We start from the raw sequence: 18952 nt of genomic DNA on the forward strand, positions 1-18952 counted from the left end.
CTCCAATATCAACTTTGATGTTTAAACACCATTTATTTAGATTAGTTACAAAACATAAATAAAATCAACAATTGAATTAGTTAAAATTTTACAGAGGCTAAATGACCAGCAACATAGATTTTGCCATTCTTTCAGTTCAAATCACCTTTTAATCATTGCATGGTTCTCATTCAGGTCATTTTGGGGCTCCCCAAGTTATGATTCTATATGGCCTCATCATGTTTGTTGGTTATGTTGTTAGGATTAGGGTCGAGATCTATTTCCTGCTCTTCACTGTCATCTGCCTTAAACACATCCACTGCCTTTGTATTATTGATATTTTCTGTAATTATGAGATATAACTCCCAGAAAAGTGATCAGTTTACAACACAACACCACTGTTTAATAATAGCACTACAAGTTGTAAATGAAAACATGTATGACTACTTTGGCTGTATCTCTGTATCTCTGATACAGAAAATACAAATAATACAAGCGCAGAGGATTGGGCCCAATAGAAAACTTCTTGTAGACTTATAAATATAATTAATAACCCCACTTCAAAACAGAATAGGTGGAACACAGACATGGGGAACTCCATAAGCATTAATGAGAACCAATGTTTCTGGTTTCAGATAACCTCAGACTTTAGTTACTGAAGAGAACACATTTTACATTTTATACAACCCCCATTTCAAAATACAAAAATATTTTTTTCTTTAAGATAACATTTTGGTAACACTTCAGGACAGGGAGATTTCCACATTTCCTATCATAAATGAATGACATCTTATGTGATGTGTGGGTCAACATGTTAGAATTTGACTTGACAGATCAGTAACTCACCTCCATTAATAATAACATTACTGTGAAAATGTGGGTTGTCTCTAAAAAACAACATCAACTGAAAACCATTGTGTTAATTCTAGATTCATATGTAATTGTCAAGAATAACTTTTGACCAACCAAAAGCACAAGCTGTTTCACCTTCCACTTTAAGTGCATCTCACATTTTGCGGTTTGTCACATACTGTACAATCTCCTCTTTGCTGTGGCACAAAATCTTTGACATTATAATATTTTTTTAAAGAAAGAAAAAAAACTACTGAGATGCTCTTTTACTTATTGTATTGAGAATGATTTCAGAAAATATATTGTTATATTGATCCATCCTTTATTAAATGTGTATATGGCTAAGTGCACTGATAATTCCATAGTCTACAGATGTATCTATTCCATGTGTATCCCTGCAGTACACCACTGAAATACAGTTAGATGGAAAATGGTGGAAATAACAAATCAGAATTAAGTAAACCTTTCCAAGTGTGCAATAAGCTCATCTATGGTCTGATTCAGAAGTCATTCAGGACAAAAACACATCACCGATGAAGTATTACATGTGACAAACTGGAGAGTGAGGCTCTTGCAATGCTGTCTGACATCAGACTAAGACTTCAGCTTGAATGGGCCAGTCACCCAGTGTCTTGAGGTGAGAAGAGTCTGGGCACCAAGTAAACATAGTTAATTAGGTACAGTGACAACTACTGTGTGAGAGGTTGCTTTACATAAAAGCAGTAGGGAAACAATTGGATGCAGTACAGCATTATCACAAACCTATACCTCACACTAAAGTAAAAATAAAACACTCACAAACGTTCATTCTAAAAGGCAACATAGGGACAAAGCATCATGGTTTCCCCAATCCATTAGTGCTTGGCAGTTTAAGTTCTCATTGTTATTCGAAGTAGGAAACCTTGATATGCAACACTGAGAGTTGTACGGCCAGATATTTCAATACATTATTTTAAGAGCTTATTTTGAATATTGGTAACTTACTTTGGACTGTTAAATCCTCTCAGGTTGTTGTGCACGGCAGACGTGAGAAGGCTAAGTATTTGTGTCAACAGATTGCACTAAATCCAGGCAAGGTAAGGTCATGCAGTCTTGGTATGAGTTTGATTCCAGTAAACCTCAAGTCCACCAAACCTAATAACAATGAAGTTAATTTGATCAATAGACTAATAAAATAAATTCCTCAAAGGTTTTCTTCGGTAAATCCTTGTGTTATTTCAAATAGTCTCTAGCCTAATCTAAATTATTATTACTACTTATCAATGTAAAATATAATACACAAAGTTCATGCCTAGGCCGTGCTCTCCACTGTATAACAGTGTGCTTAGTGGCATTGTGGTAGTGATGGTAGCCATAACATTGCCATGCTCTGTTTTTAGTCATGCTGCTGTTCAAACAGCCTAATTTGTCACTGCCCATTAAAACATTTGTGCTATAGGCCTACTTGTTTAAAAACATCAGCTGATTTCAATTGTCTGAATGTTGTCAACGTGCTTCCAAAAAAACAAACAAAAAAACAAACATTTAGTTTATGCCTTCCTGACAAACCACAGACAACACAGAATTATCAATTTAGATGACAGCTAGTAATTGCACTTTTAAAATTCATAGTCCTTCCAATGCAAGCATTGACAAATGAAAAACTAAATGTCAAATTTGGTGTGTGTTCCCTTCACGTCTCTGCTTCGGAAGAGTTCAGGACCGACCGAGTGGAGAAAAGACCAAGTAATTGGTTTGAAAACACACAAGGGATATGTACTTGGGAAATAAATGGCAATACAATCACACACACACAAGCACACATTGACAACAATTTGTACAACTCAACAACCCAAACACACCATATTTCAGAAGCCCAAGCCCATTTACGCGATACCGCCCTCTTTCTGTACATGCTAGTCTACCATCTCTCACATTCACTCTCCATCTTTTCATCGACACATCCATTTTCTCATTCTCAGTCAGCTCTCATACGCACGTCCACTCTCAATATGTTTGCTCTTCACCACTCCCATCTTTCTTGACTTCCCTCCAAGCCCGGGAGAGCTCCTTTCCCCCGCGTCACTGCTTCACTGCTGCCCTAGAGGAAGAGTGGAGTTTGGGGGCGTCGGGTGACGTTTGGCACTGGAAGGCAGGGCAGCAGTCGAACAGGAGGAGGAGGAGGAGCAGGAGGAAGAGCAGGAGCAGAAGGCCCCCCCGGCGGCCGACACCCCTCCGTGTGAGAGCGAGGGGGCGCCCGTGCCGGGCAGCAGGGACTCGGGCCCGAGGCCGGGTGTCTGCGAGGCGGCAGGGGGGATCTGGGAAGGCAGCAGAGGTGGATTCTGAAGCGGAGCGGTGTGGGGCAGGGGGGCGACCTGTTGCGGCGGCGTGGGCTGGGACTGGGAGAGGGGGGCGGGCTGGGTGAGGGGGGCGGGCTGGGTGAGGGGCTGCGGGGGCATCTGTTGCTGGAGCAGAGGGGCCTGCTGAAAGGGCATCGGCTGGAGCGTCTGAGGCTGAGCCAGGGTCGACTGCTGGAGATGGACACTTTGCTGCAGCTGCGGCACCGGGGTCATCTGCGTTTGTTGTTGCGGTGGTGGTGGTCCCGGAGACCGCAGGGCCCCCCCCCCAGCAGATGGATACTGAGAGGGGGCCGGGCCGGGGGAGCTGGGCGCAGGGGGCGCCTGGGGGCTCAGGAGTTCCACCGGAAACCAGCCTGGAGGAGTCACCTGGAGGGATAGCACACAGGACTTATTAGCCCAGTCAATATTACAAAACAAGGAGACACATTTATCTACACCCCATCCCTAAGTATAGTCAGCACTATATAAGTCCAGCATTTGTTTAGACTGTAAGAGATATAAGTAGAACTTTTTATGTCCCCTAATGGGGCAAAATAAATGGTTTGGAAGCAGTAAAAAGAAAATAATAAATACACAATTTCACAACACACACACAGTATCACACTATATTAAAAGGAAAATAAAAACTGTACAACAGTACCCGATGTTTTAATGACTGGGTGGATGAACTGGTATTACTGTTTACTACTGGAGTTTAGCAGTGAAATGGCTGAGGGCATGAAAGAGTGTTTTATATCCGTTGGTTTTGGCAGGAGGGTGTGACTTTTGGGCATTACCTCAGTAGGCTGGCTCCAGCCTCCCAGCTCCTGCACCTGCTGAATCTGCTTGATCTGATTGAGCGAGGGCTTAGGCGGGGCGGGGCCGACCGTCTCCTTCGTCCAATCATCCACCAGTTTGTGCAGCTCGTCCGTGAACGTGCTCTTCCTGGCGCCCAGGCCTTGGGCTGCAGGACTGTGGTCTAGGGAGAGGTGAGGGGGCACGGGCTCAGTCACATTCTCCTTCCTCTCCAGGGACATCCATCCATTCATCTATCCACCAACTCATCCATCCAGCCAAGTATGAATGTGTGTTGTTTTTTTTTTGGGGGGGGGGGTGGGGGGGGGTTGGAAACCTGCCAAGTCCTGAGCCTCACCTCTTTTGAGAGTCTGTGTGTGGGGGCTCTCTGTGTTGCAGTACAGGGGGAGTCTGCTCTGCTCCCCGCACGAGAAACTGCTGGCCTGCTGCATCCCTGGAGAGGTGCACAAACACACACATGCTACTCTGAACACGGACCACGGTGGACGCTGCATGACAGGCTGCATGTCAGTGTCGGTGAGCGAAAAGAAAAATGAGAGCCAAAGGTGGAGCGAGGAAGAGAGAGTCAGAGAGAGAGCCGGAGTGAGAGAAAGAGAGAGAGAGAGAGAGAGGACACGTCGAGGGAGAGACACAGAGCCGGCGAGAGACCGGAAAGGAAGAGAGCCAGAGACGAGAACCAGAGAGAGGGGAGATTTACCGGAATGCACCACACCATTGTTATCCATGTGGGAATGCGGCCGTGGCCGGAGCTTGACTTTGGCCGGTCTGGGCCGGCGGGGGGAGAGGGCTGGGGGTCCTGAGGGGAGGGGAGGCGTGCGGGGCAGGGGGAGAGGCAGGTTGTGCCGGTGGTCCTTGAGGGAACGCAGCTGCCGGTAGAGTTCCTGGAGCTCTCGGTTCTGCTCGGCCTGCAGGGAGACCACCTCCTTGATGTGTCTGGGGGAAGGGGAGGAAACCAAAGACAGGCAGAGCGGGGACGGGATCAAACATGGTTGGGGGGTCAAATGGCCAAGAGGAAAGGTATGGACAGAAGGGGAGAGAATAGGGAACAAGGGGTTAGATGAGTCTGAATGGGACGAAAAACACTTTAAGGGCTTCTGAACTGTGTTTTGACAAATGTCTCCTCCTCTCACTTCTCTCTCAGCTTGTGAAGCTCTTTCCTCAGGGTTTCGTCCTCCAGCTCGCTCTCGTCATCGTCGCTGCTGCCCAGAGGGGAGTGCCCGCGGGAGGCGTGGCCTCGAGCTGGGTGGGCCGGGGCAGGGGTCCTCTTGCCCTCCTCTTTCTCGCCCTCTTTTCCCCGGGTCTTCCTCCGCTCTCTCTCCAGGTCGGGAGACGCCGGGGAGCTGTCGGAGACGTTGCTTTCCTCTCTCCGGGCCTCGGCCTGCGTCACGGAGAAGCGCCCCACTTTCCTGTGAGCGCTCCCCTGGCCGGAGGGGGCCGCCTTGGGGGGAGAGGCCTCAGGGGCCGGAGAGACTGGAATGACCTGTGAGAGAAGGGGAGGTTTGGTTTTTGATACACCTGACCATGTACCCGCAAGTTCAGGCTCAGCCTTTTTCGGGGGACTTTGAGCTCGACGACAACCTTTTCGACAAAGAGGATGATACGGTTGAACTGGTGGAGTTACCTGAAAGCGTCCCTGGTGGGCTTGGGAGGCGTTCAGGGAGGAGTCTTCCTTCTCCTCCTTCACCGTCAGGCTGGAGTCTCCATCTGACAGAGAGACCGGGGGAGGGGGGAAGGGGGTGAAACCAACAGGGAGCAGCGACATGAGGACGACAGAGACACAGGCACAGACAGTCACATGACCAAGGAAGGAGGAGAACAAAGACACATGCAAACAGGAAAAAAGACAATAACACACACACACACACAGAGAGACGGATGGACACATGTACAAACATACACATGGATAGGGACACACAACACCACAGACAGGGAAATGCGGTGTTAAAATATGACGTCACATTACTGGCAGCCTTTTGATGTGTATGTGTGACAATGTATTGGTAGTCAATTGGAAATACTGACAATTCAACAAAAATAAACATTTCTGACAGTAAAACAATTAACGTACAAATGTGTTTGGGGAAAACTCAAATGTTATGGGGTGTGGGAAAGAGCTAAAAAAGAGCTAAAGATAAAATAAATAAATACATCTATTATTAATAATAATAATAATAGTAATAATAATCCAAAATAAAGAGCTAAGAACAAGAATAAAAAAGCAAAGCATTCGGATGGGATGTCAGATGAATTGAGTTTACGTTGGTATATCCCCACCCACCCTCACATCCACTCTCTCACTCACACTCACAAACACACAACGTCCCAATCACACACCGGGTAACCCATATCACCGGCCTGTCGGCCTGTCGGCACGGGCTTCAACAGTGATACTGGCTGCGGTGTCTGATTTCCGGGAGCGTTGTTTACGCAGAGTGTGTATATGGGTTCATTGCATCATGGGAGGTCAGCATGGAGACTGCACAGCTGGATGTGTGTGGAGCTGATGGTGTAACACTCACAGTTGTAATGATGTGTTGCCGTATACACACATGCATATGTCGAACACACGGTGCACCTGGACTGCACAGGTTCACACATATGGCGTTGAAACAATACATCTAGATACACGTATCTAAAGCTAGAGCTGAACACACAAATACCAAATACATGCAAGAAAAATTCTACAAAATAATGTGATGTATATTGTAAATGATGACAATCATCATAATCTAGGATATCACAAACAGAAAAGGCAATTGGCTTTTCTTTGGAGTGTAAGACTGATTCTGCACTATAAGCAAATGTAAGGGATCCAAACTGTATAGAGTGTTTGTATCTTGCCATGGGTGGCGGGGAATACATGACTGATACTGAATGTAACAGAGTGTTCAGGACGTGTTGACGGGTACTGGCTTAGTCTCCCAGCCTGGCACGTTACATAACTGACATTGGTATGTCTGACAGTGCAGCCTTAAGTTGTGGTCTATATGTGTCTGTCAGTGCCAGCGGCAAGGGCAGAGAGCTGGCTAGGAGGTGGTCTCCTGGGGCTGGAGGGGTGAGGGAAGAGGGGCAGAGAGTTGGCTAGGAAGTGGTCTCCTGGGGCTGGAGGGGTGAGGGAGGAGGGGCAGAGAGCCAGCTAGGAGGTGGTCTCCTGGGGCTGGAGGGGTGAGGGAGGAGGGGCAGAGAGCCAGCTAGGAGGTGGTCTCCTGCAGCTGGAGGGGTGAGGGAGGAGGGGCAGAGAGCCAGCTGGGAGGTGGTCTCCTGGGGCTGGAGGGGTGAGGGAGGAGGGGCAGAGAGCCAGCTGGGAGGTGGTCTACTGGGGCTGCAGGGGTGAGGGAGGAGGGGCAGAGAGCCAGCTAGGAGGTGGTCTCCTGGGGCTGGAGGGGTGAGGGAGGAGGACCAGAGGGGCCTGCATCATGGTAGATCACACTCTGATCCTCTCTGTACTCCCTTTTCTACACTCCACACTGCTCTCCACCCCGGGTGAGTAAACCCATGCAAAGAAAGGAAAGTTCCCAAATGAAACTTGGTAAAGCCATTCTGCAAAAAAATCATAAAATAAATAAGGAATGTATGTAGTGATATCAACAACACCTAAACAACAACGACGATTACATTACGATAGAAATACAAAAAATATATATACACAGCACAACAACTAAGTAACAACACAATTGTTTGTTTGGCAATAACGCCTGTCAGTTTTAACAAGATGCATCACTATGTTACACACTATGAACTAGATATTAAGGCTGTGTTTAGTCCCGCCCCCAACACCCCATTCTCTCTCTCGTTATCTAAGAAGACGCTACCTTGCTGGACTCTGGGCTTCTTGAACAAGCTGGCGGAGTGGCGCAGTTTGCAAGCCCAGCTTTTGAATTTGCGAGTCCAGGATTTCTTGCTAACAGGATTTCTGATACTAGGACATGTCAGGTTTAGGCCAAAATATCCACCTCCTGCATTGTGGTGCTGCTGCTGTTGATGAGGTCCAGGCTGGAGGGGGATGAGTTGCTGAGTGGGGGGCCACGGGGCGTCTCCTGGGGTACTGGTGTCAGAATGTGAGGGGGCGGCCTAGAGGGAAGGGGGAGGAGGGGGGGGGGACAGGGCACAGCAGTGAGTGTCCGTGGTGATGAGCAGGGAGGTGAGAGACTCAAGAGAGGAAAAAGAGAGGTTTTCACTACAGGCAACACTGGCATAAAAAAAAAAAAGAAAAGCAAAAAGGATTTCGATCGAACCATAAAACAACGTACGTAAGGTACACAAAGGAGCCCTTCTAATTGGACTCGAGATTGAGAAATGTACTGACTGGTACGAAGCTGACCTCTGGTGTGGGGCCCAGACTTACAGGCATGGTGGGTTCTCCGGGCACAGGCGGGCACTGGGACATGGCCAAGTCCCGGCGGGGGGAGGCCAGGAGGGAGGCGGAGGGGGAGGGGAGGGACGGGGCAGGCTGCCTCTCCACTGGGCCGGGCGCCGCAGGGTCCTGGGGCGCGTTGGGCGCCTCCCCCGCCCCTCCTCTCCCCCTCTCCGGGTCGGGGGAGGTGGAGGAGGACCGGGAGGTGGTGGAGGAGGTGCTGGAGGTGGAGGAGTGCGGGGACGTTTCGGAGGAGGAGGGGGACATGGGGAAGGTCGAGGGTGGGAGTGAGTGGGGCTCGGAGGACTCCTCCCCTCCCGCTGAGGTGGAGGCCACCGAGGTGGCGGCGGCGGCAGATGCCCCGGTAACTCCGCCCACCGGCCCCGCCCCACTACCACTGTACTCCTGATACAACAGGTTCCTCAGCTTCTCGTCCAGGGTCTTAATGCGGTTGTCTACAAACTCGATTTTGGGCGGGCCCTCGCTGTCCGACTCGGCCACGGAGGAGGGCTGGGCCGGGGAGGGGGTCAGCGTGAGGGAGAGGGGGGGCAAAGGGGAGTCCGGGGCGCCCAGAGGCAGGGGGGGCAGGGCGGGTAGGGAGGAGTCTGAGGAGGGTTGTGGAGGGGCAGAGAGGCTGCCTGTTTCCTCCGTCACACTGGCTTCTCCAGTGGAGAGCTCCGACTCAGACTGTTGGAAAGAGGGCTGCTTCTGGAAAACGGTCTGCTGCTGCTGGGCCTGAGGCACCTGAGGCACCTGCTGGGCCTGAGGCACCTGCTGGGAGGCCATCTCCACAGCTTTAGCCAGCTCCTGTTGTTGTTGTTGTTGTTGTGTTGGCTCTTGGGCGAGCTGCTGAGAAAGTTGCTGTTGACCCTGCAGCTGATGCATCAGGCCCATGTTCAGCTGCTGTGCTGACTGCTGCTGGACATACAGCTGACTGGCTGCCTGGGGCTGCGGTGGAGCCTGCTGCTGTGCTGACTGGTCTAGCTGTAAGGTTGCAGTAGCCATAAATGACTGTTGTTGTTGTTGCTGTTGATGTGGTGGTTGTTGTTGTTGCTGCTGTTGTTGTTGCTGTTGTTGCAGCTGTTGTTGTTGTTGCAGCTGTTGCTGTTGTTGCTGCTGGTGCTGCTGTTGCTGCTGCTGCTGCTGTTGTTGCTGCTGCTGTTGGTGTTGCTGTTGCTGCTGTAAAAGCATTTGCTGTTGCTGGAAGTGGAGTGTCTGTTGTAGGTCTAACTGCTGCTGGTGCTGCAGTTCAATCTGTGACTGTTGCTGTTGTTGTGGTGGTGGCATGACAGGTTGTTGTGGCATGACAGGTTGCTGCGGTATTATTGGTTGTTGTGGTATTACTGGTTGTTGTGACATGACAGGTTGTGGTGGTATTACTGGTTGTTGTGACATGACAGGTTGTGGTGGTATTACTGGTTGTTGTGACATGACAGGTTGTTGTGGCATTACAGGTTGTTTTTGTGGTAACTGGTGTACCTGTGGGCTGTACTGGGGTGCTTGTGGTTGAACAGACGGTTGTGGAGTCTGCCCAAGGGACATTTGTGTGACTTCAATCTGTGGCTGTAGTGACTGCAGCTTTTGCAGCTGCTCCGTTTGACCCAGCTGAACGTGTACCTCTGTATGTTGTTGTTGTTGTTGCAGCATCTGCAGGTGTTGGAGAGACTGCTGCAGTGATTGCTGCTGTAGCTGCATCTGCTCTTGGTACACTTGTTGGGTTTGCTGTTGTTCGAGAAGCTGCTGTTGTTGGGAAGGACTGCACTGCTGCACTGCCTGCAGCTGTGGTGTTACTGGGAGCTGTCTCTGTTGCTGTGTCTGAGGCTGCTGTTCCAGCCCAAAGTGGCTGACGGGAGGGGAGGTCACTGCCGCAGCAACAGGCGGGGGAGAGTGAACAGAGGTGGAGGTGAAGGCGGGCTCCGTTCCAGAAACACACTGCCCCAAGGCAGCTCCACCTACACCCCCCTGACTCTGACTCTGGCCCTGGCCGTGACCCTGGCCCTGGGTGGAACTACCAGTAGTTCCAGGGGAGGTGAGAGTTTCGGTTAGACAAGCGTTGGCTTTGGGAGCAATGCTAGCGGGGACAGCCACCGTGGCAGTAGTAGTGGGTACGCGGGCGGGCAGGGAGGTGGCAGCTCTGGAGGTTCGGTCGAGGGGTTCCGAGGCCGGGGAGGCCGGGACGGCCGAGGCGGGGGGGACAGCGGAGGCTGCGCTAGAGAGAGTAGAGGCTGGGGCAGAGAGGCTGACAGAGGCGGTCGTGTCAGGAGCAGGGGCAGCAGTGGCAGGGGCGGACATGGAGGAGGGGGCGGAGGCGGTGGAGACAGGAGGGGAGGAGGAGGACAGGGAGGGAGAGGGGGGCGAGGCGGGCGCTCCAGTGAAGGACTCCAGCCTCTGGGATCCATCCCCTTCTACGTCAGCCAGAGAGAGGGGAGGGTTAGTGCATGTTATTGACACGTGGTATTTCGACCCCCCCCCCCTGAACATTGGAGGTTTTTGGAGGGGGGAAACAGGTTACCTCTCTCAGCGTCGTAGGACTGTGGTACCCTGGTCTCGCCAGTGGGGGGTGGTGTGGAGGCCCCCTGGTTGGATTGGGAGTCTCGGTGTCTGATGGTCTGGTTGATGAAGAACCGCCAGCGTCCCACTGGGGATGACTGAGGGGCTGCGTCCACTGGAGGAGAGAGAGATATGGGGAGGGGGAGAGAGAGAGGGGGAAAGAGAGAGAGAGGGGGCGAGATAGAGAGAGAGGGGGAGAGAGAGAGAGAAAGAGAGAGAGGGAGAGAGAGAGAGAGAGAGAGAGAGAGAGGGGGGGAGAGAGAGAAAACAAGTGGAAGGTAACATACCGTATCACGTCCATCTGTAAGTGTAAATGGATTACGGAAAATATGATGTTTTCCTTGTTTGAACCCTAACTAGATTAGAGATTAGAGCAGGGGATGACTCACTAGCTGAGCCTGACGGGGTGCTCACATGCAGCTGGTCCATGGAGCCGGTCTGGCAGAGAGACAGAACACACACACACACACCATGTTCACATACAAGCAATATGGCATTACATACATGTAGGATCGCGTGACACCAAACCCAATTTGCTCGGAGGAAGACCAGGTGCAATGGGCTGGACACACAGACCTGCGAGTGTGTGTGGAGGATCTCCTGAGCTTTCTTCACAATGGCCCTCAGCTCCCCTACGAACGTCTCCTTCTCCAACTCGAGGACAAAGTCCTCTTCCACCTGAAGGACACGTAATGGCTGATGAGGAAAGAGGCCTTGTGTGGGGGCCTCGGCCCACAACGGGAGACCAGTCGGAGGAGTTACCATGTAATCTGCAATGTCTGCTGGAGAATCGCCCTCTATGTCGAATTTGAAGGTCACCATCTTGTTGCTGTGGGTCTCAAGCTGGCATTCCACCATGTTGTCTCCGGTGCAGGAGACCTGTTTCGCCACAGAACGAGACGCTTTCAATCTTGATACAAGAACATAAGACATAAGAGGTTGATCCCGAATTTCATTCGACAAAGATGCAAAGATTCACGGTTTTCAAAAGGCAGCACCTGGCAAACTTGAAGCATGCTCAGTTGAAAATGGGAGCCTTTTTCCGGTCTCTGATAGGAGGACCTCCGCTGAGACTTGACTTTCTCCAGTTTCCCATTGGCCAAGAGCTGAAGGGCCTCTTCACCATTGGCTGGGACAGAACTATGGGACAAGCAGGCAATACCCATGACTGTACAGTTATTATATCAGTGTATTTGTCTCAAAACGAGAAAACACAAAGTAGATGTTTCAAAACAAGCAGGTGCTATTATGGTGAGACGTACCCGGATGACAAGTGTCTCTCTGTGCTTGACTGGTTTGGACTTTCCTGCACAGTCACATTGATAAGGTTGGGAGAAGCACACACGGACCCACACATCAACATACCAAAAACACAGGCAACACAGAAATACCAAATCATTTGCGACGAGTACATTAAATCAAACAATCCAAACTAAATGTTATCGGAACCAAGTGAAAGGAAATGAGAACCCTTGATCTTGTTAATTTAGTATTTGTTAGTTTAACCAATTTTATCAAAGTATCAGGTAAGAACTTAATATCAAGTCCAAACCAGTGACTCAAATGAGGCAAAACAACCTGAGGGAGCTTAAACTAGTTTAACTCTTCATCCAAACAGCATTCACACATTAGTCTCACAGAATGTAAAACGGATACATAACAACTAGAACTAACACTAGTGTGTGCTTCTGTACCTGAGCAATGCCCAGCAGGGTAGGGTCACAGTCTTGCAGCGAGGTTGGGGGCAGCAAGGGGGCATTAGAGTCAAGCAACTGGATAGAGGCGACAGGAAGAGGGGAGGCAGGGGCCCCATCAGCCAGCCCGGGGAGAAGCACAGGGCCCTCTGGAGGGGGGGGCTGTTCTGGGGCAGGACCGGCAGGCTGAAGGTGTGGCAGGGAGGCGGGGTGGCGGGAGGTACGAGAGGGGCTCTCCAGCGTGACTGCCTGGGGGAGGGCGGGCTGCTCAATCCCCCCTGGGGTCTCGGCGTGTGTCTGTGCGTGTGATTGTGTGCGAGCACGAGCCTGCGCGTGCATCTGAGGCTGGGTGGCGGTCTGTGCGGGTGTGTGTGCGGGGAGAGTGCGCCGGATCTGGGCCTGGACTTGGGCCTGATGCTGGGGGGAAAGAGGTGGCCCAGCAACCACCTGGCTGTACAGGGGAAGAACTCGAACCTGGCTCTGGGCTGCATTACTGAGGCCCGGCTGCTGTGCCCCCACATGTGGCAGGGGGGCGGGCTGAGGCTGATCCAGGGGAACGGGGGCCAGAGGGGGGGGCGGGGAGGGCACGGACTGAGCAGAAATCTGCTGCTGCTGTTGTTTTTGTGCCGGGGAGACCTGTTGCAGCTGCTGCTGGTATTGCTCAATTGGTTGTAGAGGCGATGGCCCCAGTTGAGTTATAGGCTGGATTACCGCCTGGACAGCTGGGCTTCCGGCCGGCTGCTGGGCCTGCAACACGGGCTGCAGCTGGGGCTGGACAAACGCCTGGCTGCTTGGATGTTGGATAGATTGAGCAGAAGAGGTCAACATTTTAGGGTCAACGGCTGGAGCAGGGGCGGCGGCCATGACAGTTCCAGGAGACAGGATGATCTGTTGACACTGAAGCTGGTGTTGCTGTTGCGCAACCTGCGGGATGTCCTGCTGTTGTTGCTGGACTGACGGCATGGCTTGGTACGTGGGCTGAGGGGCTGGGACATACTGAATAGGTAAATGACTGGCAGCAGCCTGGGTCTGGGCTTGGATTTGAGCTTGGGCCTGAGCTTGGGCTTGGATTTGAGCTTGGGCCTGAGTCTGGGCTTGAGTTTGGACCTGGGCTTGCATTTGAGCTTGGGCTTGGACCTGGGCCTGAGCTTGCATTTGGGCCTGGGCCTGGATTTGAGCTTGGACATGGATTTGGGCCTGGATCTGAGCCTGAGCTAGGGTTTGTATTTGAGGCTGCACCATTCCTGATATCGGGGCACTCTGTTGGGCCGGGGCCTCGTGTTGAACTGGGGGCTGAGGATGTGGGTGGGCTTGGCCCTGCGGAGGGATCCCCTCCACGGCTTGGATCTGGCCCTGGGGTGGCTGGATCATTGTCTTTGTGGGTGTCTGGCCCTGCATGGGAGCTGGAGTGGGATGACTAGCCTGCACGAAAGCCTGCGGAGGGACAGGCTGAGGCTGGCTGAGGATCGATGCCACCACTTGTAGGTGCTCCTGGGCTTCGACCCCTGCCTGGGGCGGGGGCTGAGGCTGTATTGGAACGTGGCCCTGGCTCTGTGGGCGAGCTTCACCCTGGCTATTGGCCAGGACATGGGCTTGAATGTGAGCTGGAGTCTGGGTGGGGATCTGAGGCTGGATGGAGACTGCGCCCTGAGTCTGGGAGGCCGTTTTAGCAAGAGCCGGAATCCCTTCAGTGGTGGCTGGGACTACAATAGGGACCTGGGGCTCAGACACGGAACTATGGTGGTGCTGCTGGGAAATGTAGGCTTGCTGTTGCTGTACCAGTGCAGCCTGGTGTTGTTCCAGAACGCGCTGCTGCAAAGGACTTGTGTGGGGTTGAAACAATGCAGCGTTCTGCTGTGGTTGTTGTTGTTGTTGTTGTGGTGAAGGAACGCTTGACTGCTGCGACTCTGCCTGTTGCTGCTGAATCAAAGCTTGCTGTTCGCACTGTTGCTGAGTGTCTTGTTTGTCAGTTTGTTGAAAATGAATCGCGGCCGTTTGGGGTGGCTGTTGTCCCGTGTCTTTCTGCGGAATCTGCTGTTGCTTCAATATCAGTTGTTGATGTTGTTGTTGTAACAGCGCTCTCTGCTGAAGCTGTTGTTCCAACTGTTGCTGCAACAGCGCCTGTTGTTGCTGTTGTTCAATCTGCTGTTGGATTTGGACTTGCTGCTGCTGCTGTTGCTGCTGCTGCTGTTGATGTTGTAGAATTGCTTGCTGCTGAAGCTGCTGCTGTATCAGGGCTTGGTGTTCCAACTGTTGCTGTTCTTCAATCTGTAGTTGTGAGAGAGGCTGTTGTTGTTGTTGCTGTTGCTCAATTTGCTGTTGGATTTGGACTTGCTGCTGCTGCTGTTGCTGCTGCTGTTGATGTTGTAGAATTGCTTGCTGCTGAAGCTGCTGCTGTATCAGGGCTTGGTGTTCCAACTGTTGCTGTTCTTCAATCTGTAGTTGTGAGAGAGGCTGTTGTTGTTGTTGCTGTTGCTCAATTTGCTGTTGGATTTGGACTTGCTGCTGCTGCTGTTGCTGCTGCTGCTGTTGATGTTGTAGAATTGCTTGCTGCTGAAGCTGCTGCTGTATCAGGGCTTGGTGTTCCAACTGTTGCTGTTCTTCAATCTGTAGTTGTGAAAGAGGCTGTTGTTGTTGCGCCTGTTGTTGCGCCTGTTGCAGTGAAAGAGGCTGTTGTTGTTGCGCCTGTTGTTGCGCCTGTTGCAGGGCACTTTGCCGTTGCTCGATGTGTTGCTGCAACTGGCTCTGTTGTCCAAGCTGTTGCTGCTGTAAGACCGCTTGCTGTTGTCGCTTTTCCAGCTGTTGCTGAAGCAGGAGCGCCTGCTGTTGTTCCATTTGCTGCTGGGCCAATTGGGCCTGTTGTTGCTGTTGTAACAGCACTTGTTGTTGCTGCTGCTCCTGTTGTTGTTGAAGCAGAATAGCTTGTTGGTGCTTCTGCTCCAGCATCTGCTGCTGTAAGAGGGCCTGCTGTTGCTCCAGTTGATGTTGCTGTAGTTGGGCCTGTTGTTGCTGCTGTAACAGCGCTTGTTGCTGTTGCTGTTCCAGCTGTTGTTGTATGTACACTTGCTGCTGTGGCTCTAGTACTATGGCTTGATGCTGCTGCTGCGGTTCCAACTGCTGCTGCTGTTGTTGATGCTGCTGCGGTTCCAACTGCTGCTGCTGTTGTTGATGCTGCTGCTGCTGTAGTAACAACGTCTGTTGCTGCTGCTGCAAGAGCTGTTGCTGTATCAAGCTCTGGTCGTGAAGTTCCATCGGAGGTTGTGACGCGTAGCTTTGTGGCTGCTCCACGAGCTGTGGCACAGCTCCAACCTGCTGTGGCTGGACCAGCGCCTGCTGTGCGTACACCTGCTGCAGCTCGCTCTGCTGCTGGAGGGGGGCCTGAGACGAGTGGCACTGGTCTGACTGCGGCTGCTGCGACACTGCCTGTTGGATCGCAATCGCTTGCTGATGCTGGAGCAAAGGGACACGGGCCTCCGCCTGTTGCTGTGGGAGGTTTGTAGCCTGGGGCTCCATCGGTATCTGTTGTTGTTGCTGTTGGTGTTGTTGTTGTTGCTGCTGCTGCTGCTGTTGCTGTTGCTGTTGTTGTTGTTGTTGAAGCTGTTGTTGTTGCTGCTGCTGTTGTTGCTGCTGTTGCAACTGTTGTTGTTGCTGCTGTTGCAACTGTTGTTGTTGTTGCTGTTGCAACTGTTGTTGCTGTTGCTGCTGTTGTTGCTGTTGCAGCTGTTGAACGACAGTCTGCTGAGGCATCCCAGAAGGCTGGCTCTGTGAGGTGGGGCCAGGCGAGAGGGCAACATCAGCAGGCTGCTGCACGAGGGGCCCAGTGGGCTGGGTCTGTGGCGGGGCGAGGGGGACCACGCCCCCCCCTGCCAGCGAGCCAGGATCACCTATGGAGATGGGTGCACCGAGGACACTGGCGGGGGCTTGGGGGGACGCCGGAGGGATGTAGGACTGGGAGGGGACCATGGATGTGTGCGGGGTGGCTATCTGTGATCCATCTGAAACGCATGGCTGTGACGTGTGGATGGAATTTGATGATAATGTGGAGATAGAGAATTGGAGAGGGGAGGGAGAAAATGTCGAGGCAGAAATAGGTAAGAGTAAGCAGGGGACATCGTAATCAACAAAGGACTGCAAACCTTTATTAGAAAGCATAATATGAAAGTACAGCAATAACTGGGATAGGAAAATTGGTGTTTAAGTACAATTATTGATAGTTATTCCTCTCATTATTAGTTGATTCACAGTTATTAGTCAGTATTGGGCTTAAAGTAGTGTAGGCGTCGCACTATTACCCCAGTAGAAGTGTGGGGGGATCATGGCAACAGAGGAGAATCTCCCTCACCTGAGAGTACTGTGACGGCACACCTGGCGACATCTGCGTCGCCATGGGAACAGGCTGAACGAATGCCTGTCCAGGTGCCCCGCTGCTTTGGCCCGTGGACATGACGGCCACCCCCCCGCTCTGACCAATGGGGAGCATCTGGGGGTGAGCCAGGGCCCCTGTGCTGTGTATGCCCTGGAGGTAAGACAACAGGCACAATGAATGAGCACAGGAGATACAATGATGAGGGGAAAAACACACAGACATTCACACACACACACACACACACACACACAGACACACAAAGACTTACAGAGGCAGCAGAAGGCATGCTGGATTGTGATTGGGCGTAAGACTCCCCTTGTTGAGAGTACGCCTGGCTCTGGCAGCTAGCGTAGGACTCACAGCTGACTGGGGCCAGGCTCTCAGCTTCTGGGACAAAGGGAGGGAAACAGGATCCAGTGAACCACACAAGTACCGGGCTACCACTACCAAAAAAAAAGATCCTTCCCACTGGCCCAGCTACATCATTTTGGTGATTTTCACTAACACTGTATCTACAATACCATAGTAGAATATACAGTCCAGCTACTTGTGCACCTACTCTACAGTACAGTCAGCGTTCAGCCAGCACTGTCATTCATCAACAGCACAGTGGAGGCTGTATGAATGGTGTCCAGTGCGGTGTACAGAATCCTCCGCGGTACCTGTCAGGGTGGCCACCGCTGCAGCCTCACTGAGGATGTGCTGCTGCTGCCTGAGCTGCTGCTCCACCCCCGGCTGCTCCTCCTTCTCGCCCGGCCCCCCTCCTCCCCCTCCGCCCCCTGTCACGGCGCCAGCGGCGGGCCCCAGGGAGGAGGGGCAGGAGGGCTGGGAGCAGGTGTAGGAGGAGTGGGGCCGCTCGTCCAGGGGGCCCTGGTGGTGCTGGAGGAGCTGCTGCTGCTGCTGGCGCCGCTCACGGGACTTCTTGATGAGGGTGACCCGGTCGCGGATGGACTTGCCCACCAACTTGGCATCGCTCTCGTGAAAGAAGCCGGACTTCACCTGGGCGCACGGACGGAGGGAGAGACAGAGGGCGTGTGGTGAAAGGGAGAACGGGCGGGGTTAGTGTCGTGGAACCTTTCGACGGTTTTATCGTGAGGATAAAGATTCGAGGTCACAACCGCCCCGGCCTGATTAGCGAGTGGCGAACTTGAGCCCCGTGCATCCGTGCCGTGTCACCACACCTCCCCCCCCCCCCCCAACGTCCCCGAGGTCTTCCCTCACTGCAACCCCCTAACAACACCTCTCCCCCTCACCATCTCCAGCGCCACCTCCTCCGCGCTGTCGTTCTCCAGGTCGTAGCTGAACTCGATGGCCTCGTTGTCCTTGTGTTTGCCCTTCAGCTTCTTGGGCTCCTCCACCCAGATGCGCAGGGCCAGGCAGTCCTGGCCGGCCGCGTCCTCCTCGGCCAGCTCCACCCGCACCCCCGTGTCTTCCCCGAAGAAGGCGTGGGTCAGGAGGTCTCGGACAGACAGCCTGAGAAGAGACGGCGGGACACATGACAGAGGCACGCGCCAAGAGTCCACCGCAGAGTGTCGCTCCCAGTATGTCGGCGTTTCTTTCGTGAGATGCACAGGCCACGACTGCAGCCACAGACCAGACACATGCGAGGCGCTTGGAGGAAGCGGGGGAGGTTTCTAAAGCGAGCGCCGTCGGCGCGTCATGTCATCGTGACGACGAGGGAAGAGAGAAGCCCTTACCTCTGACTCTTGTTCTGGCGAATGCAGCCCTCGATGATCTCTTTGATCTCGGGGTCGTTGACTTTATCAAAGCTGGCTGGCTTGATGCCCTGCAGAGGAGAAACCAGTCAGTCAGAGGAGAGCTACTCCTAATGAGGACATTATTGTCATGGAGAAAGAGAGGCTGTTGTCAGGATGCATGGTGAAGATACAATCTTTTGCCTGAGGTATTGCCCATTACTGAGGGCAGAGGGGATGTTTGAATAGGGAGAATAATTCCAGAGTGACCGTGGGGGTGGGTGGGGGGTACAGACTCACGCTGGTGACTTTGCGGTAGATCTGGGCGG

General features: G+C 52.5%; 1 protein-coding gene across 4 annotated transcripts in view; it reads right to left on the reverse strand.

The window, feature by feature from the left end:
• Positions 1-8: 8 nt before the first annotated feature.
• The window catches only part of wnk3 (WNK lysine deficient protein kinase 3), a 39273-nt gene continuing 20329 nt past the window's right edge, over positions 9-18952 (reverse strand). The window contains exons 5-25 of one of the 4 annotated variants that reach the window (XM_084679296.1): positions 18924-18952; positions 18627-18715; positions 18183-18402; positions 17592-17928; positions 17198-17313; positions 16906-17079; positions 12564-16571; positions 12132-12175; positions 11868-12009; positions 11632-11748; positions 11446-11547; positions 11259-11307; positions 10832-10984; positions 8311-10724; positions 7778-8036; positions 5587-5669; positions 5096-5445; positions 4663-4898; positions 4303-4398; positions 3947-4128; positions 9-3536 (exon numbers count right to left, since the gene is read on the reverse strand). The exon at positions 18924-18952 is cut by the window's right edge and continues 129 nt beyond it. In XM_084679296.1, the coding sequence (XP_084535422.1) occupies positions 2901-3536; positions 3947-4128; positions 4303-4398; positions 4663-4898; positions 5096-5445; positions 5587-5669; positions 7778-8036; positions 8311-10724; positions 10832-10984; positions 11259-11307; positions 11446-11547; positions 11632-11748; positions 11868-12009; positions 12132-12175; positions 12564-16571; positions 16906-17079; positions 17198-17313; positions 17592-17928; positions 18183-18402; positions 18627-18715; positions 18924-18952 (9836 nt within the window). In that variant the 3' untranslated portion in view covers positions 9-2900. Of the gene's footprint in view, positions 3537-3946; positions 4129-4302; positions 4399-4662; positions 4899-5095; positions 5446-5586; positions 5670-7777; positions 8037-8310; positions 10725-10831; positions 10985-11258; positions 11308-11445; positions 11548-11631; positions 11749-11867; positions 12010-12131; positions 12176-12563; positions 16572-16905; positions 17080-17197; positions 17317-17591; positions 17929-18182; positions 18403-18626; positions 18716-18923 lie in introns of all 4 variants that reach the window. The other 3 variants (XM_084679297.1, XM_084679295.1, XM_084679298.1) reach the window with 3 other exon arrangements.

The sequence above is a fragment of the Hypomesus nipponensis genome, chromosome 18 (genome assembly GCF_054491055.1).
Source record: "Hypomesus nipponensis isolate SF chromosome 18, ASM5449105v1, whole genome shotgun sequence".
NCBI lineage: Eukaryota > Metazoa > Chordata > Actinopteri > Osmeriformes > Osmeridae > Hypomesus > Hypomesus nipponensis.